Source organism: Ostrinia nubilalis, chromosome 17 (genome assembly GCF_963855985.1).
Source record: "Ostrinia nubilalis chromosome 17, ilOstNubi1.1, whole genome shotgun sequence".
Classification (NCBI taxonomy): domain Eukaryota; kingdom Metazoa; phylum Arthropoda; class Insecta; order Lepidoptera; family Crambidae; genus Ostrinia; species Ostrinia nubilalis.
Genome location: NC_087104.1, coordinates 3,723,286 through 3,746,638, shown reverse-complemented (window position 1 = coordinate 3,746,638; position 23,353 = coordinate 3,723,286). Strand labels below are relative to the sequence as shown.

Genomic DNA, 23,353 nt, shown 5'->3' with positions numbered 1-23,353 from the left:
TCAGCACTAAAGGAGATGGCGAATGGCGCATTGTCATCGAATTATATTGTGTGGATTGAAAAATGTATTGTTTCGTCGATGTTGGATTTCGTATTTTTGCGGTTTGTAAAAATAAAATTATTGTAGGGTAAGCTTGCAAATGTTTTAAATCCCATCATCTCCCATCCCTTTCCAACATGTGCACTTTTGCTGTTGCCGTCTTCGTCTGTCACCGCGATCTACGAATGTGCAACGCATACGGTGGACATCGTCCCTTCCTAATTTGCGCCTACGCTGAGACAGACGTGTCTTTATTAATTTGTGCGTGACCTATATTTTATATCGATTTTGTGCAAGACAGCTCTAAAGAACAATAATTGCTAAGTGTTCGGCTCGGAACCATCGTGTGTGGCTTGTGAAACTTGAAGAGTGCCCGACGGAGATATTATTGGTAAGTGCGCATGTTTCCTTTCCAAATTTCCTGTCGCCATTTTTCTTCGGTCTCTTCGTCCCAGTTATTATTTGCAAGCTTACAACTGCGTTCTTTAGGCAGCTGTTTAAGCATCCGTAGAAATACAGTCCACTAATACATCGAAAACCTAGCCTAATAGGTATGAACCAAGAATTATAAATTTAACCGCCATCTGATTACAAACCAAAAGAGATGTAGGATTTAGGCTACTACACCTTTTTTTTTGGTCACTTCGGCCGTATATTCGCATCTAAAATACGATTTTTACGTTATTTAACCGCATATTTTTATTTAAATTTAACTTTACAACACATATCTTTAACCCGCAAATTTTATTTTATTTAACCCGCCATTTTGGATATAACGTACAAGTATTTGTATCACGCAGATAAAAGTAGATTGTCGACATTATAATTATTTAACCGCGTTGACAACTATTTTATTTTTGTTTATTTTATTTCCGCACCGCATTTGCGTGACTTCAAGTTACTTTTGGTTATATCACATCACCGCTAATTCACTCTCAATTCTAATAATTGAATTTTAGATTTCATAATTACATAATAACGTATTTACATTCCATTATTCATTTCGTTGTTCAGTTAAATTCGATCACGCACAACACAGCGTCTCAGCGTTCGCTACCCGCCATTATTTTTCTATACATCACCCGCTCGCCATTATTTTATTTACGCAACCGCATAATATTCTTATATACATTTTTACCCGCTTTTACTTTTATAACTAAAGATATTTACAACTATTTACAATGGTTAAATCTAAGAAACGAGGAAGCGATGCTTTCGTGGACGAGAATGGCGATACTAATAAAAATCAACTCACTATTTTTATTGTTAAACGCGATGTTATTTTTAAACGCATGGAAAATATTTACGACCTTGCACAGAAAACCGAACAAAACACACAAAACTTTAAGGTATTTCGTGCAAGTGCCACAAATATAGATAAACTACGTAGTGATTTTCAAGACGTTTTAGATTCTTATAACATATTGAATTTACAATTGAATCCCGACTCAGACGTAGATTATGATTTGTGGACTTCATTTGAGGAAATGTACTGTTATATTAAGCAACTTTTGCTCGATATCGAGAAAGATCATTGTAGTTCTTATTCGCAACCGCAAACGCCTACAAACTCGAAGCCTCGCCTCCCTCCTATTGATTTGATGTCATTCAACGGTGACGTCAAGAACTGGCCGTTGTTTTATCAACAATTTAAAAACATGATTCATGATAACGCATCTCTTACCGATAGCGAAAAGGTATTTTACTTGGTTGGTAAACTAACTGGACAGGCGTCGTGCGTGTGCGCAGGGCTGGCTCCCACCGCTGAAAATTATATTGTTATTTGGGAAGCACTCGTGCAAAAGTATGACGATCCTCGTTCACTCGCATGTGCATATTTTAATCAGTTGTTACACTTTAAACCGCTAAATAATACAAGTTCAACCGGACTAGATTCATTTATAAACACTTTTAATTCCTCTGTGGAAGCGCTCAAACAATTAAAACTTGGCGATTTAACTGATTTTATTTTCTTACATTTGGCACTTCAAAAGTTAGATACAGAAACAATTAAATTATTTGAAATAACATATCGCAAAGAAAAGATACCAACCTATCATAATTTAATTGAGTTCATTAAAGAACAAAGTAAAGTTTTATCTCGCTCTGTAACTAATATTAAACCGGTTAATAATTTTTCTCAACCGCAAAATAAATCATCCGCTAAGCACACCCCTACGCCTACGAAATCTTTTGTGAATACGGAAGGGTCTAGTGTAAACAACACAAGCGGAAGCGAGAAGTGCAGCTTGTGTAATAATAAACCCCACGAACACATGTATTCATGTCCTTCTTTTATGAAATTAACGCCATTTGATCGTTATAATTTTATTAAAAATAACTCTTTTTGTAACAACTGTTTAAGTGTACGACATAAAACCTTTTCATGTACTTCAAAACATAATTGTTCTCATTGTTCTATGCGACATCACTCATTATTGCATTTCAATACAAATGTTAAATCTAGTAACTGTAATATTGGTGCAGCAGCGATGTCCGACCCCGCTAATATTTCCGCTACCGCTCATGACCCTGCCCGCACTACGGCGGCCGGCCATGCCGAGTCGAATATTATGACTCATTCTCCCGCTATTCAATCACCGCACACGTTTGAAAATAATGCATCGGTTTGTACAGTTTCGTGCGATCGTAGTAAACGTTTTCAAACGACAACTTTATTAGGAACCGCTAAAATAAAAGTTATTGATTGTAATAACCGCACTCACTTTTTGAGATGTCTAGTAGACCCTGGCTCTCAGAGTGATTATATTTCCGCTGATTGCTGCAAGCGTTTATCGCTTCCTATACATAAACAAACCCGCTATACGGAAGTTCAAGGCATAGGAGGAGCCACACAAAAAATTCTAGGCTTTACTAAACTTAAGTTTACTTCTCGTTTCAATAACAATTATGAATATGCTATACAGCCCATGATAGTTGAACAAATTACGTCCCAGCTTCCCGACTCGCGCGTAGACGCGACGGCCATACCTTTTATAAAAAACTTACCGCTCGCTGATGACGAGTTTTCACAACCTGGACCTATAGACATGCTTTTAGGAGTTAAACTTTATTGTAAAATTTTACTCGCTAACAAAATTCAAAACACTAATGATTTCATGCCCTCTGCCTTTGAAACGACCTTAGGTTACCTAATTATGGGTGACGCTCCTATTATTTCTCCGCAACCCGCTACTCGCACACTGTGTGCTTTTACTTCTGACCCGCTTCATCAAGTCGTTGAAAAATTTTGGGAGGTCGAGGAACTTCCCTCGCGCACCTTTTTAAGCCCTGAAGACCAACTATGTGAAACTATTTATACATCTACAACTGTTCGTTGCTCTGACGGCAGTTATTCTGTTGATCTTCCTTTTAATGATGACCCTCAGAAATTAGGAAATTCTTATAATACCGCTAAAAAACGCTTTTTACTTCTCGAAAAGAAGTTCGCTAATAATCCTACTTTGAAAATTAAATATGACGATATTTTTCAGGAATACCTAAATAAGGGTATTCTTTCCCGCACCGCGCCCGAGGCCTGTGAGTCTCCGGGTTTTTATTTACCGCATCATCCTGTGGTTCGCGACGACAAGTCGACCACTAAAGTTCGCCCTGTTTTGGATGGCAGTGCCAAGACTGACACCGGCCTGTCACTTAACGATGTCTTACACTCCGGTTGCAATCTACAGGCTGATATTTTTCATATTCTTTTGAACGTTCGTTTATTCAGTATTGCATTTTTTGCAGATGTTAAACAAATGTATTTGTGTATTCATACTAATCCTCCGCACCGCAAATATCAACGTATTTTATATAGATTTTCTGATACAGACCCGCTAGAAACTTTTGAGTTTACTCGAGTCACATTTGGGCTCAGATCTTCGCCATTCTTGGCACTCCGCACTTTGCGCCAACTTGCTAGTGACGAACGGCACAATTGGCCAGACGCAGCCTCCGTCGTAGAAAGAGACATCTATATGGATGACCTGGCTTCTTCTGCTTCTTCTCTTCCAGAAGCAGTTAAGATAGCCAGAGAATTAATTCAGCTGTTCAAAGCCGGTGGTTTCGATTTGGTCAAGTGGACTTCCAATTCGCTTGAGTTACTCGAGCAAATACCCGAGTCGCACCGCCAATCTGAATTTATTTCCTTTGATGACGGAAATATATTTAAGATTTTAGGCTTGCGCTGGTTACCCGCCCAAGACACTTTTGTTTTTGAGACTTCTAGTCCGCCACTAGTTTGTACAAAGCGCGCCATTTTATCCGCCACCGCTCGTCTGTACGACGTTTTAGGACTCGTCGGACCTATTATTCTTTTCGCTAAATTATTAATTAAAGAGCTTTGGCTTCTCAATCTTGATTGGGACGATGTGCCCCCCTCCCGCATTATTAATGTATGGCAACAATATTTGTTTGAATTACCGCAAATATCCCGCTTGTCGTTCCCGCGCCATGTAGGCATTAAATGCGGCTCTAAAGTTTCTTTGATTGGTTTTTCAGACGCTAGTGAATCCGCATATGGTTGTGTTATTTATTTACACGTCGTAAATGGCAATATGCCTCCTATTGTCACGCTTTTATGTTCAAAATCGCGCGTCGCGTCTGCTAAACCTAAGATCACGCTCGCGCGCTTAGAGCTCAATGGAATATTATTAATGTCTCGTTTTCTTAAAATCGTTTACGACAGCATGTCAAATAGATATGAAATTGATAACATTTACGCTTTCTCAGATTCAGAAGTCGCACTATGTTGGTCGGTCGCTTCGCCACATAGATTTGATACTTATGTTGCCAACCGCATTTCACAAATTCAAACAAATATTTCGCCTGATAAGTTATACTTCATTCCCGGCGTACAAAACCCCGCAGATTGTGTATCTCGCGGACTTACGCCCGCGCAGTTAATTCAGCACGAACTTTGGTTTAAAGGACCGTTTTGGCTTTCACTGCCTATTGACAATTGGCCTATACAACAATTTGCACCTAACAAATTATCTTTGCCTGAAGAAAAAACAGTTTCTCATGTTGCTACTAAAAAGGTAACTGAAGCTGAAAATCCTATTTTGTCTCTTGCATCTCGCTGTTCCTCGTGGGACAAGCTTTTACGCGTCACTGTTTATATGCTCAGATTTATGAAGAGGCTACCGCAAAATAATGTCATTACCGCTGACGATTTAAATGCCGCCGAATTAAAAGTAATTCAGGCTGTGCAATCTGTATATTTTTCAGAGGATATTAAAAAGGTGTCTAACAAACAACCATGTTCATCAAAATTATTAAAATTATATCCGTTTTTATGTGATGGAATATTACGCGTCGGAGGTCGCTTATCGAACTCGACACTAGATTATTCATCTAAGCATCCTATACTACTGCCTAAACAGGGACGTATAGTCGAACTTCTAATTGAATCTTATCACCGTGACAACTGCCACGCCGGACCGCAGTTATTAATTGCTCTTTTAAGGTCTAAATATTGGATTATTTCCGCTAGACGTGTTGTTAGACAGCTCATCCATAAATGTAACATTTGTTTTCGGCTTCATCCGAAGTCTACTTTCCCGCCAATGGCTGATTTGCCTAAATGTAGATTGGAGCAATGCAAAGCGTTTCTACACACGGGCGTAGATTACGCAGGCCCTCTTCATATTACGCCATATCGCAAGCGCGGCGTTCGCAGCGTAAAAGCATACTTATGCTTATTTATTTGTCTTGTGACTAAAGCAGTTCACTTAGAACTCGTTTCTAATTTAACTTCGGCTTCTTTTATTGACGCATTTAAGCGTTTCTTGTCGCGACGTGGCCCTTGTACGTTCTTATATAGCGACAATGGCACCAATTTTGTTGCAAGTAAAGCTTATTTTAATGAACTTCACGAGTTTTTAAAAACTGACGATTATTATCAAACTTTTAGTCATGAACTCGCGAAGAATCGCATCACGTGGCGAATGAATCCTCCCACTGCGAGCCATTTTGGTGGCCTATGGGAAGCGAACGTTAAGAGCGCTAAATCGCTATTATTCCGCGTCATCGGGAATCAAATTCTCACTTTTGAGGAGATGTCGACTGTTCTTGCTCAGATTGAAGCAGTGCTCAATAGTCGACCTCTTTATGTTTTAAGTTCTGACCCATCGGAACCGCTCGCGCTTACACCGTCGCATTTTTTATCTACCGCTCCACTCGAGTGCCTACCTGCGGCTGATTTGGCTGAACAACGAACTAATTTACTGTCTCGTTTCTCATTGATGGATTCGCTTGTTCAGTCCTTCTGGAAAAGATTTAGATCGGAGTATTTACATAATTTGCAATTGCGTGAAAAATGGAATACACCTTCTAATCCAATAAAAGTAGGTACCGTAGTTCTACTAATTGTAGAAAACTCTCCACCTTTACAGTGGCCTTTAGGAATAATTACAAGTATTTTTCCTGGCAAGGATGGAGTAACGCGCGTTGCGGAAATAAAAACAAAAACTGGCACTTATAAACGCCCAGTGGTGCGGCTATGCCCGCTTCCGACTCAATAGTCTTCTCTACTTTTGTTTACGTAGCAAATTTATATTTAGTTTTATTTTTATTTTTTTTGTTTATTCACTTATCAATTAACTTCTGCACCTTATGTGCTACGCTCTATGTATTACATGGGGCGATTTTCTCTTTGTTTTGAAGGGTTTCTTCAAGGCCGGGGGGATGTTGGATTTCGTATTTTTGCGGTTTGTAAAAATAAAATTATTGTAGGGTAAGCTTGCAAATGCAGTAGAATCTCGATTATCCGGACTTCGATTATCCGGATATCCGATTATCCGGACTCATTCTTCATGGTTTTCTAATTACCGATTCAGAATCTGGACCCATAAAAACCGAAGGCGCCGCCAACGTAACATGGTACGGACGTCTTTTTGGTTCATTTTTAAAAGAAATGGATGTCCAATGGTCAAAATTTAGATTTTTATACTCTAAAATGATGTATTGAAAACCCTTTCTGTTGTATTAAGTTAATTATTGTTTGATTTTACTTTGAAATCGATTATCCGGATTTTCGATTATCCGGACCACCCCTGGTTTTAATTGATCCGGATAATCGGGATTCTACTGTGTTTTAAATCCCATCATCTCCCATCCCTTTCCAACATGTGCACTTTTGCTGTTGCCGTCTTCGTCTGTCACCGCGATCTACGAATGTGCAACGCATACGGTGGACATCGTCCCTTCCTAATTTGCGCCTACGCTGAGACAGACGTGTCTTTATTAATTTGTGCGTGACCTATATTTTATATCGATTTTGTGCAAGACAGCTCTAAAGAACAATAATTGCTAAGTGTTCGGCTCGGAACCATCGTGTGTGGCTTGTGAAACTTGAAGAGTGCCCGACGGAGATATTATTGGTAAGTGCGCATGTTTCCTTTCCAAATTTCCTGTCGCCATTTTTCTTCGGTCTCTTCGTCCCAGTTATTATTTGCAAGCTTACAACTGCGTTCTTTAGGCAGCTGTTTAAGCATCCGCAGAAATACAGTCCACTAATACATCGAAAACCTAGCCTAATAGGTATGAACCAAGAATTATAAATTTAACCGCCATCTGATTACAAACCAAAAGAGATGTAGGATTTAGGCTACTACAGTCGAAATTTGTGTACTTTTTGTAAAATAAAGGAATTCAAATTGAAGTTTCAATTATATTGTATAGTAGATGACGATTCCAAGATTATTGTGCCACAATGCCCTTTTCCCCGTGAAAATGGCCGGCAGGATGTGTGGGGTTTGAATACACTAAAACTAAGGTGTCGCTAACCAACCAAACGACCAAAATATCTTCCACAGAAGTTCCCATCGACAGATTATTGTGAGACCAACCACAATAGGTATCAAAGTCACTTGGTGGAACTGTCACTGCAGTCCTTTCACTACTCTATGTGCTCTTTCTTAAACTTTTTGAGTTGGAAGGGAAAAACATTTTAATTGCCAATTTAAAATATCACAAAGTACCATACCTGGAGGCCATTCTTGTCCATAGACGAATATCTCCGACCGTGCGATGTCCACCCTGTTCCATGTCAGAGCCAGGGACAGCTGCTCGCTCGGAGACAGGTGCTGGGCCCGGAACAGTGCCGTGAGGATGACCTGATCCAACTCCTGGACCTCGCCGCCTTCTGCACGCTCTTGGATCCTGAAGACGGTGATCTGGTGAGAAACGGACTTGTTAGTTTCATTTATTTATTTAAAAGATTTACACGAGCTCGCACTAAGCGTTTCAATGACTCTTTTATAATGCGAACAGCTAGGGCATAGAGACTGGAATTCGCTGACTGCTGCGGTCTTTCCTGAACACTATATTCCGGTCCTTTTCAAGGCAAGAGTGAATATGCTTACAGGACAGATATGTACCATCCTAGACTGCATATTACTTAACACCAGGTGCGATTGCGGTCAAATACCCTTGTCTTGCATAAAAAAAAAAAGATTTTTCACATAGTATTTCAGAGAACAAAAGGTGAACTTATGTCACATTCTCCTCCTATTACACTAGTTTACAAAAAAAAAGATTTTCTTTTACCCAAAGATAATTTGTATTGGATGTGTTTTCTACCAGCCCCCTTATTACAAAAATATATGTCTCATATTTTTATCACGTCTAGTTTTTGAGAAATCCACATTAACCTAAGTAAGCTGTCTTGTTAGCCGTGTCGGAGTTTCTACTTTGTTTTAATTGCGTTTAAGTATTATTTTAACATTTTCACTTATTTTAAAATATCACCAAGGCAGTGTAAATTAAGCCCAAATAACTTTTGCTGTGTTTGTGGCCAAATTATATTGTCAAAAAAGAAGAAACCAATCACTAAGGCCGTAGAACGGGCCTATTTCTATTACTTTCTAATCTCGGTAATAAACCTGATAAAAAATGGGTTCCTGGTGTAGTGTGCGAAAATTTGAGAAGTATATTATTGCACTAGGCTGCAGGAAAAAGAAAACATATACGATTTGGCACCCCAATGTTATGGAGAGAACCAACAAATCACACTAATAAGTGTTACTTCTGTCTCACTGAAACTACAGGTTTTAACAACAAAAACCAAGAACATACAATATCCTGATGTTGCATCACTCACAAAACCTGTGCTGCAATCTGAAGGAGTTCTTTATCCGTCATTACCCAGCAATTCCAGTAAGGGAAAGATGCTTGGTATTCATTTAAAGCAGTAGTGAAAAGTTTCCTGGGAAACTATAAATTTATCTGAGAATTATGCAGAAATTGTTTCCAAATTATTGAGGAATTACCAAAGAATGGGTGTGAATAAGTCGTTAAAAATTCATTTTTTACATTCTCACCTCAATTTTTTTCCTGAGAACCTGGGAAGCGTGAGTGTTAAGCATGGCGAAAGTTTTCACCAGGATTTGAAGGTTTTTGAGGAAAGATACCAAGGAATTTGGGTTAAAAATATGTTAGCGGATTGCTGTTGGTCTATAATAAGGGAAACTGATACTAATTAGTATAAAAGTAGGAGTAACACGACTCATTTTTGGTTGTTTTTAGAGATAAATGTATAAAAATGATAAAAATTAATATAATCAATATTCACAATATTTGACGTCCTAAATTTTTTCTGAGTTCAGTTTTTAAGTAAGGGTTAATAACTCTAACGATACATATCAGATTCATCTCTGGGTAAAAAACCTTGTAAACTAGTGTTATCTTTAAGGCTTTTCATCCGAACATGAAGCTATGCCCAAGCCATTAATGTTTATGTAGAGATAGGGGAAATGCGAAAAGATAGACACTGCGAGAGAAAATCATATGATAAAGATAAAGCTTTATTATCTATTTTCGCTATCTCCATATTCCTAATGGCATCAGAATCCCAAGACACACATTGCGGGAACTATTCGCCTCAACAACAACAATTTTCTCGCGGGAACTGTTCAAGTTCCGAATTTTAAGCCGTACTTCAACGGATGCAGGGAGTTTCCTTTGTATGTGGAGCCACTTAAGAAGTATTGAAAGTTTATGGGCCCAAAGAATACGGCATTCTTGAATGGCGAAAAAGTTTTAGTGCTGCCATACGAGCAGTCGTAACAAAGACAGTAAAGGGGATAGCTTAATTTAAACTCCTAAATGAAGTGTATTCTTTGAAGTATTTGTAGTAATGATGTACGTGAGCAGACAAATCCTAGACTGGATCTAACTTAACACCAGGTGCGATTGCGGTCAAATACCTGCCTTGTTATTCATAAAAAAATCCATCAAGATATTCTAAAACTAAGTAAAATTGACATTTGGCCTATCACGATACAAATTAAAGTAAACATAGATCTATGTATACGATTATTCACGTCATTTGATGACACTTGTGTTACAATATTTCACGGATATATTTTTACCAAAACTAGGGAAAGACTTTCAAATCTCACTGTGTTTTACTGCTCTCATTGGATCTACAAAAGATCTATCTTGGAAGATCTACAAAATTGAACAGACAAGAATGAAGTATTCAATTCGCTTTGCTATTCGCAAAAGATTCTGCATGTCGCAAATTTTAAACCATGCGGTTTGAACGAGATTGCTTCGCAAAACGAAATTTATTTCTTTCAACTCGTATGCAAATCCTAGTTAACCTCAATTTAAACTTTTCAAACCTTGGAGGTCTAATTTGTAGAATAAAACCAAGAAACATGTTCTGCTGCGATAAAGTTTAAGTACAACTTTAGTACTCTACTCTCGCATTTCGAATTTACTGAAAAAACTTTTGGTTTGGCGTTTTTGAAATTTGTGCTGAAGGCTCGAATCATCAAACTTTCTACAATAAAACCAATTAAGCTAGAAGATTAATTTCGCACAAGAACTTTGATCAAATTGAAGCGGTTGGTTCTTCAAAACCTATAGTTGCCGACAAGTAACAAACACAAAGTACTTACATTTTACTATCGATAAGAATATGTTTGTATTTCATTGTGAATGTGAATGTTTCCAAGAATTCTCAACTGAATACTTTCATCGAATCTAGCCTAGAAACCCAACTCTATCCATTAAGATATGAAAAAATCCTCTGTGACCGCGTCACAAAAGTAGTTTTCGCAAAATAAAATATTTTCCATCTTTGCTGCAGCTTTAGATTTACTTGGAAGCGGCGGCCATTTTAGATTTTACGGGAAGAAATATTGCGCTTCCCGCCGCCCCTGGGTTATGCATTGCTTCAATTACACTTCTCGGCTTGATATTGATTACTCTAACCAAACTAGAATGAATGTCAATGGAATAATAAAAGCAGTTGACGCAACAGATATTTTTATCACTAGTCTAGAAAACACGCGAATCAACTTCATCGTCTGAAACTCTGAATAAACGATTTTAGTACATTAGTGATGTTTTTCCTATAATAAACTCTTTTCTGAAACCTTCTTTACACCTCAGTCGTTAGTTACATTTGATAATAAAAAGAAATAAAACACAAGTGCCTGTTCAGCAAAAAACATAGTAGTTCCATGAACAAAAAACAAAAGAATGGCTTAGAACTACTTAACGTGCTTTATGAGTGACATTAATTTTCTCTAGTACGAGTACGCCATCACATTTTTTTACATAAAACAACTAAGTGCTTCATACGGATGAAAATGCTAATACAAAAAGGTTTTTACGACCTTTCTCTCAACATTATACGCTAGTGTTACTTCTGAAATTAGAATTTCAAAATAAACCCTTATTAGGGCTGAAAGACTTTTAAAAGAAACACGGGGATCTTTAAAGAGCTTCTTATTCAAACATCGACATGAAAATTTCAAGAAAGAAGTTTATTACAGCTGAATGAAACATGTAATATTTTAATAATAAAGTAAAAAAATAGAGAACGATACAGTTCAAAATGTTGGTGATACTTGAACTTAGCTCACATGAAACAAAGGTGTTCTGAGTCATAAATGAGCTCGCTCCTCATAACAATTTGCACTTAAAGGGTGCAAATACTACGGTAGAACGAGCTTGAGGCATCTGCTGGTGCCTATTCACTCGAATTTTGAAGGCTTGATGCTTTTGAAAACACAGAATGGTAGGGAATTCCATTCCTTGGCTATGCACACAGCAAAGCGATTAGAACAAAGCAGAGGACTTAAATCAACAGATCAATGTTTTGATCCTTGACTTTAGAGTTCCACTTCATATCAAATATTTTTGTGAAATCATACATTTAGTACCGCATTTCGCTTGACTCATGCTTGTTACATAAATATTTGAGCAGCACACACATTTTCTCAATAGCTATCTTGACTACAAACGAAATTCTTTTCGCAAATGTTCAACCAATTGGAAAACTTCATTTTGCTAAGCTATAAAATGCAATTTTATCCTCAATATTGCAACTTGTGTGCTGAGGAGGGACTTGTGAAATTGTATGAATAATGCAGATACTTACTTGTAGACAGATTGCAATGTAAATAGTGTTTTACAGAGTGCCACTGTCTAGTGTTTAGTTTATGTATGACTAGCTTTTGCCCGCGGCTTCACCCGCATGAAATTTAGTTTGTCACACCAGTCACACACAGATCGTCATAAATTATTGCCTATGTCATTCTGGGTTCGTTCGTTCGTTTCAGCCAAATGACGTCCACTGCTGGACAAAGGCCTCCCCCAAACTGGGTAATAAACAAAAATACTGTAAAGTTTCATCAAAATCCGTTCAGTAGTTTTTGCGTGAAAGATTTATACCATGTTCCATTCCATAAGCTAATTTCATATTTTTACCACAGTTATTTGATCTCATCATCATTTCAATCACAGGTCGTCCACTGCTGAACATAGGCCACCCCCAATGATTTCCACGTTGACCGCGTTTAGTGGTTTAAATATGTTTAATCTTATTTTCCATAATTCTGTGAAAATTCGATGAAATGTTTGTTGTTTAGATTAATCAAAACTAGGGCGCTAAGTTCGATACAAACAGCGTACAGGCTGGTATGATCTACTGTAATGTCAGCAGTCGAAATCTTGTTAGAAATGAATTTACGTATCTTTGTACAGGTAATTTTATTTCGGATATGCATTCAGTCGTGCTTTGTCGTCAATTTAAAATTACAAATCACATTTGCCCGTCAGCTTTGGACAGAATTGGCTGAGTCGTGGATTTTATCACGGATTTGAGGGATTGCTTTTTATCGGGATCGTGTTACCCTTTGATTCACTGATTGAACAAAGGCGTGACGTCAGTCATAGATAAGCCTTAAAAGGGTTTTGTATCCAATTGTCAATTGTTTGCAGCTGCAGAAAGCAACTATGATATAAATTATACTCTATCTAATAAAACTGCCCAATTCATAAACAATATCGGAAGTAATTTAATACTCCTCTCTAAAAAGTGCCTAAACGAAACTTATCTGATCCTGCAGCGGCGTTCGAGAAAGTTAATCAAGGTGTTAATTAAGATTCCAATTATAAAATCTAATTTCCCCTGAAAATGCGGGGGGATAATGAATCGGTTGAATGATGGTAGACGCTCGTTAGCACACTAAATGGATGCCTTGAGGCGCTGGCGACGGCAGGCGTCGCACAGGGAGCGATTATCGAGCCGCAACTATTTAATATCATTTTCATAAACAATGTAATTAAAATCAGGATGTAATTTCGTTTGAGAGCTGTGTGTAAGCCCGTGGGTCATTACATGGCCCACAATGCTTCACGTCTGACATTAAATAAAGATAAGATTTTCCTGTTCCTACCTGTTTAAAACAGGCGATTACGTACTCTCGCTGAACCCCAAGAGATTCTTAAGCTGGAGCAAGTTTACCAAAAGAAAATTCTAAGACTTTAGCTGTATTATCAGTGTGTACTCAACATTAAGCATAGTCAAACAACTAAAGCTGAATCTACCTAGTTTCTAGAAACATCTAGGGAAAGTAATCAAACAAGTTTTATGAAAGAAAACAAATCTGGAGCTGGATATTCCGGAGCACGTACGCCATTACAACTTTCATGATAAAAATAAGTTGTGGCTGAACTTGCATCGCGGTGACGTTACATAAATTTAAAAGTAAAAACGGGCAAAGTGAACAAGATGACCCGTTACGTGATTAAGTTCTCTTGCAAGCAGAATTTCTTTTGGAAAATTATAAGGTTCTTAGACAAATATTTTATGCTGTTTTCGTGAAGGGGTATTCAAACTTGAGTGAGTGTTTAGATTCTTGATAAAGCAAGTAGAGATCCTATTGCTAGATATGAGTCGCTAAAGTGTAGCACTCATGATTATGAATAACTTTTAATGTTAAATCAATGATGATCATGTCATCATCATGAGAACCCTTCCCTAAAATATGTAAAAATAAATGTTTTATAAATAACCCTGTAAATATCAAAATATGTATTAGATACTGTTTAACGTCATAAAGCCATGAACACAATGTTAACATTGCTATACTTTGTCCACTGAAATTAAAGCCACAAACCGAAATTAGACAATGTATAAGGGTCGTAATAAAGGAAACTTCCACATAATTATGTCAGAAGTTCGAAATTATCGTCAAACAGACAAAATACATAACTGGTTAATGTAGTATATTAAGCTAGGGTAAAGCAGAACTTGATAAATATCGAAAAGGTTATAATGTGAAAAAGAATTTTAAAATCCATGATTTTGATGACCCAGCGATGTAACCTAATTTCCGCTGAGTGATATCTAAAAGGGTAATCGCGATTGTGATCATTGTACCATTAATGCTTTTTACAAAATTGGTACTTTTATGCTGTAACAAGGGTTTATTTTTATTCGGATAAAAGTGCTACGTATTACGAAATAATGAAATCAATTGATCAAAATCAGAAAAAAAAAAGATTACGTAAGTAAAAATAAGCTTTGTAATTTACTGATGAAATCAGCATAATTATTATTTCACTGATATGATAGTCACGAAAGATTTTCGGTTCAAGTGCCACAGAGGCAATAAACCTGCCTTTAAATGAAAAACCATGTTGAACATGTAAGAGTTCAGTGTTTATTTTGTGGTATAGCCATTAATTAACAATTTTGCAAAGCCTAAGTAGAAAGCCTGGTTCTGAGTTTAACTTCATAAGTACTCTGACGTTAGAAAAGCGCACTAACGACAGTAACTTACGTGTTATAAGGAACTTACGTTATAGCAGATGTTAAGTTTTCATATAACTTAGAAACAAGATAAGTTTGCGAAGTTAAGCCATACTTGCATCGCGGCACTTGTTGCCGTTTTCGTTAATATCTTGATCAAAATGGCAGAAATATACAGGGTGAAACAGCCACCTATCACGTTATTGATTTGCAAGAAAGTACGGTGGGTATTAAAAATTAGGCAGTGCCACTTGAAAAATGTTGTTTAATCGTTGTTAATCAGTGGTTTGAAATTTGTTAAGTTGAAATAAACCTAACGCTATTGACTGAGCTTTAGTAGTTGTGTATTTCATAAAATGTTTATTTATCATTTACAGCTACAACTATGTCAAATATCGATTTTCATTTAAAATTTTCCGACTTTTCACTACCTTTTCTTTTTTCATACAATTTTTAACCATTCTTAGATTAAGTAAATAGCGTTTACACCATTATAGTAGCAACTACTATAAGTGACTCAAAAACCCTGTATAGATTCTATAAATAGCTCATAGCATTTACTTACGGAGATAAAACGTTCAAGTAGTAAGTGTAATTTACTTGCAAGACGATTTGGCGTTTAGTCGCGTAGAAGAAGTTTGTGGGGCGCGAGCGTACCTATATGACTTTCCGATTTTATTAATATGAGCTACCGTCATTTTCTTGGATATATTTCACCATTTATGAGAGTTCTGAAAGCTTGTGAGTTTTTTTTTCATTTTCTAGTAAAACGTTTTCTCATAATTGGAAAGGAGGTCTTTTGTAAAAATAATTTTGTGAAGGTCCTCAGTTTGCTTAGCGTTATTATTATTTTTTCTTCTGTCGCAATTATACCTCTTCAGGAGTCTTACTTGTGCCAATGTCAAGTGAAAATTGATTCTAACTAGAACAATAAAACATTGCTTTTTCATAGGTTCGGTGGAGGAGACAAGTAGGTATTCCCTTAAGCAGTCGTCAACACGTCCATCGGGTCCAAATCACCAGTTTGACTGACTGCAAAATGATTCTGCTGGCATAGGTTGATAAGAAATAAGTTCATAATATTCAATTATTATGTGTATTATTGCCCAAATGATTTGGGCCAACGATTGGATCAAACACCAGGCAACGTTTCACAATAGTAATCAATACCTTGTGATTTGGTTGATTGAATCCATTGTTAGCCATCATTCCTTCATGTCGCTAAACTAATATTTCAGTTAAATCAACATAGTAATTGTACCTGATTGAAATGCCCCAGCCGCGCGTAGGGTGAACCGCAAAATGTAGAACAGTTTTATACAGTAGCTTCTCTCCAATGACACAGATTTCATTTTGTGCCTACCTATTTTTTCGTAAAATGTGTGCAACAATTACAGTAATGCCAGCAAGACAGTGTAAGCACTTGAGCGACAATTTGTAGGTAGGTATATCACTTATTCTTTGCCAGAAATTGCTACACTTTTATTTTACAGAATTAGAATTTTACATACTTGCCAATGTTCTCGTTAACTTAAACTCTGAGTAAATCGGAAGAATTTATTTGTGACAGGATGAAACTTGCTAAAGTACCTATGCTTAAAATAGTTTTTGATAATGACAACAAGCTGTCAAAGCTACAAGGTCTAGATTTTTCACAGAACCAAAATAAGCTTTAGTAACTGTGGAACTTCTTTACGTATATTCATTAGCTACTCTATTGTGCGAAATCGAACGGTTCGGTTACAATACTTCCAATCGGTCGGCAAGAAATAATAGGGTCGGATCACTTAGTCACAGGCGATATGGGTCACATAGGTACTTGACCAGGCGTGTGCACATCACTTTGAATGTAGTCAATTTGGCACACTCAAATTCTTCAACTAGAACTATAAAAGATGACGTAATGGTGTGAGCTACCATAGCATGTGACAACACTGTATCTACTTTTTTTAACTGAACGTTTTGTAGATGGACATTTATTTCTTCTTTTATCGTGTAGGACTGTAGGACATAGGTTGCACCTACTAACAGGCCTCCGTCACTCGCCTATGCCGGCCGAGATAATTACCTACAGCGAGCGACAACTTCAAGTTGCAAATCAGTCCGGGCCGCCACGCGCCTGTTTGCACACGCGTATCTATACACGCTCGGTCGATCATAGTCGCAATCAAGGTTTATTGTTCCAACAGCACTGTTATTCTTCTTTAATGAAAAATTGTAATATTTAGGAAGAATAATTAACTGTAGTGATATAAATAATTTTAAAAAACTACACTTTTTAAATAATAAATTATTTTGAAATACTTATGACAAAAAACTATAGCAAAAAAAATATTTTAGCTAATAAAAACATTTTAAAACTGTTTGTTTAATTTCGAATTATCGCAACACTGAAGTTTATTAATAGGTACTTTAGAGATGGTACGATTATACAAACTCCACTAGATTAAAGTTTTCTAATCGTAAATACAATAAATGCTTCTTAAAATTAAGTTTTTATTTATTTTACTTTGCTCATACAACCCTGACGCTTGAGCGGTGACGTAGATCAATTCTAAACACAAAAAAAATGCGCTCTTGTGAGCGTAGTACTAAGGTGCGATTTCGAATGCACCATGTGCGTTGGATATTTTGCATTTATTTATTTATTTATTTATTTAAGACGTACAAAACAGGTTACAGCCAAAATATGATTTACAAATTTTAATACACTGCGATTTTATGGACTAGGTTGTTACCCTTAGTATGTACATACTACATCAAAAATTATTATTATTACCGTTAAAATGTCGGCATCTGATCCTACACAAAGGAGTGCAATTTCTGTTGCTACTATTATGTATTCTGTGCTACTAATAGTAGTCTGGTCAATCGATCGATGGGGACTTTCACATTTCATTCATAATGGAGCCCCGAACATTCGTACAAATTTTCAGCTGTATGCGAATTATTTCAGGGTTGATGTCTAATTTGACCGGACTATAAATTGAGATCATTTCTCTATAAGATTGGACGTTGTTGTTAGTTATTGTTGTAGTGTTGATAAATCACAACTTTTCGTTTCATGGTCTCAGATAGAGATTGCTAACATAATCCTACCGGTAATTTGTCAGCATAAAGATTTATTATTGATAGATAGTGTTTTATAAGTCTAACTATATGAAACCTAATCAAGGACCGTTGAAGGTGGCCTTTAGTAAGCTTCACTGTCATTAACCAAGCCATTTTAGAAACCAAGCAACAGTGCAACAATAAGAGCTCATTAAAATGGCTTCCCGTCTGACTAGCCATTCTCGTTGCAAAATATCCCTAGCTTTGAAGTTAGCTAGCCAATTTCATGGACTGTGTTAAATTTGGTCAAAAGGCTTTTTGTCTATTTTTATAGCAGAGGGGGCAAACGGGCATGTAGGTCACTTGACAATGACACTAGAAGAGTTGCTGATACGTTGTTTTCCTAGAGAAAATATTTGATTGTTTGTATTGAATAGGAATCCGAAACTTCTTTCAGCATTAGAATCCTACATCATCCATGATGAACAATGTACTATAGAATTTTTATTGGCGGTACGACGTTCGCCGTGGCAGCTAGTCTTGTAAATTACATTGATTTTGATTTGAAGTGTCCCTGAAAGTTATTTTGAATTTAATTGGAAGTGTCAAATTGCTGATTACGATATCTCTCTATTATAAAATCCCTGTAAATTAGTAATTTAAAAGTTTAAAAATTTACTATGTAATAATATATTTTTTATTTTATTTAATTTATTCAAAAATACTACAGAAACTAAGTAACAGTAACAATGCGACAATAAGAGCTCATTAAAACGGGCTGAAGTGGCGTTTGTCCGCGTCTAACAAGCTATTCGCTTTGCAAACTAGCCCTGCAGGTCTGGCTTTGGCTTTGACTTTGCGAAAGTTAGCAGCTAATTGATGGAGTCGGATCCAGATAGACAAAGACAAAAACTTCATTTATTATGCCATTGGATATCATCACTTGCAAATCATAAAATTACCATTAAATAGACGGGTAAATAAACAAGACAGCATTAATAAAAACAAAAGGGCTATCACTTTTATTTGAGACGCAACAGGTCCTTAAATATCAAAGTAAGAACATCAATCAATACTACTCAAAAGTCCAGGAAAGAACGGCCTAAGCAGTAAAATAAAGTTGTGTAAAGTAGCTGTTAAAATTTTTATTGAATCAACTGTGTAAGAAATGAAGACCACAAAATATGTTTTCTAAATAATACTCGAATTATGAAGAAAGTTTTAAATCCTTATTATCAATACATATAATTTCATTTCACTATAAATCAGAAAGTGTAAGTAATACGATGATTTATTGCAAAACCCTTTCATACGACTGAGTATTCGTCTCACACTTGACCAGGTTTTTACTTGTTTTCTTATTTACTTGTTTAATCACCAGCAAAAAGCCTTTTTAACCTTAAACAGCCGTTGTCATGGTGATCAACTATGCCCCGATACGCGGCGTATTTCCCCCGGGACGTATATATTCCGCTCTACAGGTATTGTTTGTACCCCACAGAGAACTGGACAAACGAATGGAATTCATAAAAATGAGGCTGAATAGTTAACTAGTTTTTCTCTCGACTTTACTCGTAGGCATGTTGAATAAAATATCTATAAAATTGCACGGTACATATTTGTAACTACTTTAAAATAAACAAGCGTAGCAACTCTGTCTGTTTGTTGTTTTCCCACGACTTAACCCACTTACTCCTACCAGGTGTTATAACACCGCTAAAAAGTAGTTCGGAATATCCTCAGATAAATTATAAAAATATCGAGAATTTATTTACTGTTCCTTGTATTTTCTCTTCATTACGAATCAAGCTGTAATTGAGTATGTTCGATATCGCATATTTGCTTTATTTTGTTAGTATTTTACTATTTTGAATTCTGTTATTTAGTTTTGTGCAAAAACGTCTTCTAAAAGCTAAGATATTTCATAAACTTGCTAGTAATACCTCAGATTATACTAGTTATTATTTTAGGTACTACTGTTAGCTACAAAACTATAAACTTATGTTTTTGAAAAGCTTTACATTTTTGAGACTTTTATGACAAAATTACGATCGGTGTTTTAACACCTGGTCGCATAATCGACGTCTAACTTGTATATTCATTAATAGTTTAGGCCACGATATAAAAGACCGCTGAGACTTCACGAAATAGTGGAAATATTAGAAAACATTGACGACGATGATCAGATACCGAATTACATAGCAATTTTACCACCAGAAAATGCTAATGCAGAAGCAACAGATGAAGATTCTGGTGAAGAAGACCACGTTACCTTACAAAATCTTCTAGGTTAGCCTGCTTCCGATTATCTAACTACAGTTACTTATAGCATGTAAGTTTTCTATTGCTATTTTTCGTGAATTTCCAGGTTCTCAACTTAGAGCCGAGGCAGAAGTACAGTACGACAAGTCTTCTTCAGACAAAGAGGATAAAATCCCGCTTTCTGAATTTTTTAAAGTAAGACGAAATGAATCTAATGATGCCTCCAATGCAGCTAGTTCTTCTGCCATGAAAGTACCTACCGCAATCACAATTATTACAACAATGCAATATAGTGCAAGTACCTTCTGTTAAAGTTTGTGCCAAAATGTCTAAAACATACATGGCAAAGCAGTTATACTCGAAACAATATTTATGAAGAATGGCGCCACAACCATGGTCTACGGAGCTTACATCCCTAAGTATGTGCTACTGTACTTACGAGTACTACAGGCAACTGACATGTAAAATTTGCAAGAAAAAATCAATTTGGTGTAAAAAATGCGCCACGTACTAAAGTATCCTGGGTTATGATTTATGTCTCCACCATCCTCCTACCTCCTCTGAATAAGATTTTGGTATTTTTTAAAGGGGAATTATAAAACGAGCGACTAAAAAAAAACTTTGCGACTGATGATGGCATACTGTTTTAATACCTTGAGCGGTATGAATTTGAGTAAGCGAAAAATTTACCAAGCTAACGACGAATATTGATCAATAATAAAATCCAGAACGAGCTTACAAAATGTGGGTTTTGATTATTACATTTCAGACATAAAAATACTATCCGGGCGACTAAATTGCTAAGTGAGCGACTAGAAATACAGAGAGGGCAACTTTAATATGAAGATACATTACATTTTTCTAATTGAGGTTTTACTGAACGAACTACAAAAAAGTTAATTCTAAGCAAAGTTTTGTGAGCTGCTTTATTAATGATTATTGGTTACTGATATTATATTTGAGGTCTCATGTTTTTTATTTTGATACGCTTTATTAATGAAAACTACAGATTGTTACAGCGCGCGAATTCGAATGGGGGCGGGGCGACTGAATTTTTAACAAAATATGTATGCAAACACGTTTTGGGTCTAGCAATTCGGCTCAAACTAACAACACCGCCACTGGAAGCAAAACTGATACCTATTGGACAAAAAAGAAAACGAGGCCGGCCCGCTAAGTCCAAGCCAGCACTTATCATACAGTGACGATGAGTAGGTTGAGCTCCTCAATCCTCATAGGTACCAATGAACCTTATTAATAAGATTACTTTTTTTTGGGTCGACAGAAGCGACTTATTTTATTTTGTTTTGTTTTTTGTTGATTCGATTTAAGAAAATACAAATGTATTTCATTTTTCGTAATACATTGTTTCATTTGATTACCTACCCTTAAATTTTAATGATTTATTTTTTTCGCTACTAGAATAGTGTTCCGTCAAATATTTATTTCATAAGATCATTTTTTATTTAAATGTGGGCTCATAATACGCTGCTCATAATAGTATTTTTCAAAGTAGTTTTTGCATTCGAAACACTTCATTAAAGTTAAAAATACCGCTCAGTATAAAAAAGCATTTGCCAAATATTGAAAAAAATGCAAGACCTAACGTTGACACTCAATCAAATATTAGGTCGCTCAAATATTATGAAGCTTCTCATTTTGTATTTTAAGGAACTCAATTTTTTTTTGTAAGTTGCTATTTTTTTGATTTTTCGTCACTCGCACTCAGTCGCTCACTTAGTAATTCTTTAGCCAACATTAATTATTTTTGACACTTACAACATAAATTTACAGTCACTCGTTTAAATACTACCCTTTTTTAAATAAATGTGTATAACTTACAACTCGTTTTTAACTCTTAAACCTAACAAAATCATAGTATAATTTTTTCTCGTAGTAGTAGTCCATTCTCCGACCAGGTGTTAAAACACCACCCATTTTCCGGCTTTTCCAGTTGACCAAGAATTTTTCTAAAATTTTTCTGTGGATACTTGACCTCTATTTAGAAACATACTAAAAATTTATAAAAATTGACAAGGATAAAAAGTTTCAGGAGTATCTGGGTTAAAATGATATAAATGTCCTTTTTCAAAGTCATGAAAATGGGGTCTAAACAAGGTATGAAAGTTTTATGGGAAAGCACCATAATGGCGCAGTGACATCTAGTTATCTATCTTCTAAACAAATGAATGTCTATGTAATCCTCATTATAATCGTATGGATGGATGGATTTTAGTAAATTATTTTTTTCGTCTTTTACAATTTTATTAATGAACTAGCGGCCGCCCGCGACTTCGTACGCGTGGATCCCGTTTTACCCCCTTCATCTATCTTACGCGGTTTAGATTTTTTCATACAAATGTTTTTTTCCCGCTAACTCCCGTTCCCGTTGGAATTTCGCAATATCCTGTTGTAACTAAGCTTTAAGTTTACTAAGGGACCTGCATGCCAAATTTCAAGCGTCTAACTTAAGCGGTTTAGATTTTTCATACAAAAGGATTTTCCGGGTAATTCCTGTTCCTGTGGGAATTTCGGGAATTCCTTTCTTAGTGCACCTCTACGGTACCTAAGCTACGTCCCTTATAAATTTCAAGTGCCTACGTTTAGCCGTTTAGGCTGTGCGTGGGTATGTCAGTGAGTCAGTCATACAAAAGGAATTTCCCGCTAATTCCAGTTCCCGAGGGAATTTTGCAATATCCTGTTGTAACTAAGCTTTAAGTTTACTAAGGTACCTGCATGCCAAATTTTAAGCGTCTAACTTACGCGGTTTAGATTTTTTCATACAAATGTTTTTTCCCGCTAACTCCCGTTCCCGTGGGAATTCCTAAGTATCCTATAACCTGCCCAGGAGTATGAAGAATAATTGTACCAAGTTTCGTTAAAATCCGTCAAGTAGTTTTTGTTTCTATAAGGAACATACAGACAGACAGACAGACAGACAGACAA

General features: G+C 36.3%; 1 protein-coding gene across 1 annotated transcript in view; it reads right to left on the bottom strand.

Annotated features, from left to right (window-relative positions):
* Nucleotides 1–23,353, bottom strand: part of LOC135079848 (transient receptor potential cation channel trpm) — a 307,547-nt gene that overhangs the window by 48,703 nt on the left and 235,491 nt on the right. The window contains exon 10 of the mRNA XM_063974461.1: nt 8,027–8,216. Within this exon, the coding sequence (XP_063830531.1) occupies nt 8,027–8,216 (190 nt within the window). The remainder of the gene's footprint in view (nt 1–8,026; nt 8,217–23,353) is intronic.